This window comes from Synchiropus splendidus, chromosome 2 (genome assembly GCF_027744825.2).
Source record: "Synchiropus splendidus isolate RoL2022-P1 chromosome 2, RoL_Sspl_1.0, whole genome shotgun sequence".
Classification (NCBI taxonomy): domain Eukaryota; kingdom Metazoa; phylum Chordata; class Actinopteri; order Syngnathiformes; family Callionymidae; genus Synchiropus; species Synchiropus splendidus.
Genome location: NC_071335.1, coordinates 8,068,636 through 8,073,414, shown reverse-complemented (window position 1 = coordinate 8,073,414; position 4,779 = coordinate 8,068,636). Strand labels below are relative to the sequence as shown.

The window sequence follows — 4,779 nt, the reverse complement described above, 5'->3', positions numbered from 1 at the left end:
AAATACACTGTTAACTCCTTATTATACAGTACGTTTGTGATGAGCGTCCCAGCACCATCATCTTGCTGTGAGAACACCGTAGACAACCCTTCAAACATAGAATTAATAATCATATTGATCTAATCTAATCTAGATATAGATACTACAACATGGGTGTATAAGGCTAGCAATACTTTTATTCCAACAATTGCACAATGAGCATTTACAAGTAAAATAAACCATTAATCAGAATGCATGTCCCTAGCAGCAGTTATCTGATATTTTCAAAGTTTCGTTTTTGTTCGTCAAATGTGCAAGGAACTTCTCTCTCCCTCTCTCACCGTGTGTGTGTGTGTGTGTGTGTGTGTGTGTCTTTATCGCGCTGCGATTGTGTCTCCAGGCTCTCGACTCTTCATGTCATGTAGGGCGGACCAAGTACACCACAGTACGTTTGGTGATGGAGGGAAATCATAATCCCCTTGAAGGTGACCATGACGATGTGCCTGTGATGACACAGCCTGAGGGCGGGTTTTTCGGTGCAGTGTGACCGGTGGGTCAGCAGCAATTTGCATACCGGAGATGTAAAACAGCTTTCTTCTGAAGAGACGTGGAGATTGTATTGAAACATAAACATCGAGGAAGGAATTGTAAGTTTTACTTAACGCTTGCTGTATTTGCTAAGGACTCGCGCGCATGTGCGGGCGCTTTTGCGCTGCGATGAGTTTGGTGTCCGGGTTTCCTCAACACCCGGCCATGCACCATCACGACAGCCACCACTACTCGCTACATGCGGCTACAGCGACTCGTTGCCAAGAAGACAGTGCTGCGGCTCCTCAGTATTTCACCAGCTGGTTCATCAGCCGCGCGGACATGCCGCCCACTGAATACAAGTTTGCGCCTGGATACAGCCCGGACTACCATGGGAACAACGGCGCCGGCTCTAACGGAGGCCTGGACTCGCACTACCATCATCACTACGGGCCCACAGCTTTGCTCTCACATGGGGTTCGTAACTCAGAGACTGGAGCGGCGATCGGGCTTCAACACCAGACACATCCCCGGTCCGTAAAGCGCAGACCCACGGCTAACAGGAAAGAGAGGCGACGGACCCAAAGTATTAATTCGGCATTTGCAGAGTTGAGGGAATGTATTCCTAATGTTCCCGCTGACACTAAACTCTCGAAAATAAAGACATTAAGGCTGGCCACCAGCTACATCTCCTACCTGATGGACATCCTTGACAAGGACGGTCAACAGGAGGATACACACGCTTTTAAGGCCGAGCTGAAGACGGAGGGGAGACGACAGAGGGAAGCGGTAAGGCAGACGGACACGTTGATATAAACTTTGGCGAATACTCAAATGTGTGCTCCACCCATGAACAATTACTGAGTTGGAAATTACTTCAAATCAAAGATCAAAGTCGTTTGTTGTGAATTCGCACAAAGTACAGAATATATGTGACATGGATGATGGATATTACGAGTTTTCAAACATTAAATAATGTGCACTAACGGTGCACGTGTCGTAATGATTGAATTACGGAGATCATACAACTACTTACTTGATATGTATTAGTTCAAGATCTCGCGCGCGCACACACACACACACACACGCAGTGGGGGCACAGACGAACTGAAGAAAAACACTACTCTTGAGGTTATAATGGTTAAAAAAAATGTGTCGCCCGGATTATAATAGAAACATACCAAATCATGGATTCAGAAGTAGATGTATATGGATAATTTGGTGGTGAAATTGTGGATTGTGATTGTGATTATTTCAATGAACGTAATAGCAGTCTTGAAACGATAAATCAACTACAGAACAACAATGTGTTCCCTTTAACTCGTACTGGATTCGACTATTTTAATTCAGGATTTATTCAAATTCTATCACACGGAAGCAGCAAGTACCTGAACACATAAATATTAATGCAAGACTTCTCAATAGATAAAACAAAGGACATTTTAAAATGAGAACACCATTGGAAAGTATTTTCGGTAAGATGAAGTTTAAGTGTGTATTATAGCTGTAATTACAGCAATGACAACCAGTGATTTAATTACAAAAGAAAACGTGTTTCATGTATTCAATAACGTAAATTATCCCCGTAATAATAACAACGTTGCCTATCCCGTCCCGACCGTGTAATATATATATATATATATATATATATATATATATATATATATATATATATATATATATATATATATATATATATATATATATATATATATATATATATATATATATATATATATGAATCCTGCGCGCTGCTTTATAATGATCGTAATGTGCGTGGTCACGTCCTCCGCAAATATTAATAGCAATCACAAAAATAGCAATTATTTAAAGTCACCAAATGTATTCACTTAGCGTTACCTGAACGAAACATTTCGTTTAATTGGAGGAACCTCGGATTTTGTACACAGCATTTTCCAAGGACGAAGTCGGAAACGAAAACATAATTGAAAACAATTTAATGAAAATATATGTCCTTTCATCTTCTGAATATATGATCATGTTTGTCCCGCTCTTGCCGTGGCATGTCTTGACAACGTCTCCTCTGAGGTAGGCTTGCTTACTGTCCAGTAGAAGTTTTTAATGCGAAGTGACACTCTTTACGTTATTATTGGCTGAACCTTGTTCTTGGCAGCGTCCCGTTCTACACAAAATTGACACGAAATTAATTTACTTTTTAGACGCATATATTTAATAATGGATCTCAATGAAGGTAATTCAACATATACGAGAAAAAAATGAAATTACCAACACAATACAAGCTTCTCTCGCGTTCATCGTAGCGCGTTCCTTTTTAATCTACGTGCAATAAGATGCTTACCTAAAATGGCTTTGACACGCACACTAACGTTCTTCTGTGTTCTTAGGTGGACATTTTAAAGACAACATCGGCATCGTCGTCACACGTATCCTCAATGCCAATGGGTGATAAGAAAACGAAAGGAAGAACTGGATGGCCCCAGCACGTTTGGGCTTTGGAGCTTCATCAGTAGTTTTCAGTCGATCATTTAATTCCACGCTGTTTTCTTTGGGATCCAAAAAAAGTGTTGTCTCTGTGTTATTATTCTTTGTTGAACTATCTAAGAATTACTGCGGCGTCTGATGTATTCACCGAACGACCACCAGCGTCACCCTCAACAACAGTTGATAATAATACTAATAATAATTTGTGGAAACAATATATGATCAATTATAAGACACAAACACACGTGCGTTCACAAGCCTATTTTATTATTTAGGCAATTTTATGTGCAATCGACAAGCTACTGGAAACTGGACATTCATAAAATGCAGTTTGGTTGATACAGAAATGTGTTTTTCTTTTTCTACTGCTGTTTGTGTTGCTGTGTTCTGCGTCCTCACCCAAAATTCATTATAAAATGAAGACTTAAAATTGAATTGCGTTTTTTGTTGTGCAAGGGCATGTGCCGAGTCTCTCTCAAACAAGTTCATGTCTCTTTCAGGAGTGTTACATTCTCACTTAGTCACAGGTGCCTTACTGTGTACCTTGAGGGGGCTGCCTCTTGGCATGTAATGACATCTATTAAGCTTACAACAGTCAAACTGCAAAATACATATGCAATGACTGTTTACTTCTTTTTAAAAATGTATGTGCACCACCAACATGGATCGCTCCACCCAGTCAGGCTGTCATAGTTAGGAACTGGATTTTTGTTGTGACATATGTAGATGTTTATGATATGAAATAAAATGCTGTCCTACATAACTGGCTTAGTTAACTTCATTAAGGAATGTAAATTTGGACACTAGATCGGTGACATTCTCTCTGTCAGGAGCCCAGTCATATGCTCCGCCACTCCATTCATTCTACTGTAACTCCGTTCTACTGTAAGTACCATCTCACCATACAGTACCATACCATGTCAGTACAGTAGAAAGACATTTAACAAAATGAGCATGGCATAACTTGCAGATTCAAGGAACATATATAATTCTCGTTCAGCTATAAGGGCTTAAATTACGAAAAAGAAATGAGAAATATGTTTCTTGTTCATAAACCATGATCTCTTTCTCAGTTTCTTCACCTGACCAGCATGCTGTGTGTAGTCACTGCACTAGCAGCAACCAAGTGTCACTCTCATGTCTCTCTCATGTGCACACTTAACTTCAACCTCAAGCATTAAGCACATCTCCCTCTCCTTTATGCTCACTGTGACCAATCATGCAAAACCTTTGACGAAAAAAAGAGGAAAAAGAAAGAAAGAAATCTTTGGAATTTGGAACATGTTTATGACAGTCCTCTGCTACTTTCCAAACATTATAAACAAGACAAGACAAATAACGACAACAATAAATAATGGTCAACAGATTCACTAACAATAAACTGCCACAAAAACATCTGGCTCGCTGGCAAATTCAGTTCCAAACTAACCTGTGTCCCAAATGGCTTATAAAGATGAAGTTATGGCCAGGGCCTTATTCCTCAATTGGGTTACCATGTTGTGCAGGATTAAGAAGCTCTTTCTATGTTCCAGAAACCGCATTGCTGCTGTATTCGCGACTGCATTTCTGACTGTCCCAGCAAGCCTGCAGTCAGCTGTCCGACCGGCATCCCCTTCCTTTGCACTTCATGTCCCTCACACAGTGCCGTGTCAAGCAGGGTCATCTGGCAGGCTTCATATCCCTCCTTCATATCCAGGCACCTGAAGAAAAGCAGAATTTTTTACATTCTTATGCCCACCCACAAAAGAAATGCCACCTTGGCCGGCTGCCTGGTTCACACTTACCTAAAATTGGGCCTGCTGATAGCTT

General features: G+C 40.6%; 1 protein-coding gene across 1 annotated transcript; it reads left to right on the top strand.

Moving 5' to 3' along the window:
* Positions 1–572: 572 nt before the first annotated feature.
* LOC128754492 (heart- and neural crest derivatives-expressed protein 2-like) lies at positions 573–3,544 on the top strand. The gene is made up of 2 exons (XM_053857154.1): positions 573–1,296; positions 2,874–3,544. Exons 1-2 carry the CDS (start codon positions 673–675, stop codon positions 2,997–2,999), a joined length of 750 nt encoding a protein of 249 aa, XP_053713129.1. The 5' UTR covers positions 573–672; the 3' UTR covers positions 3,000–3,544.
* Positions 3,545–4,779: the final 1,235 nt, after the last annotated feature.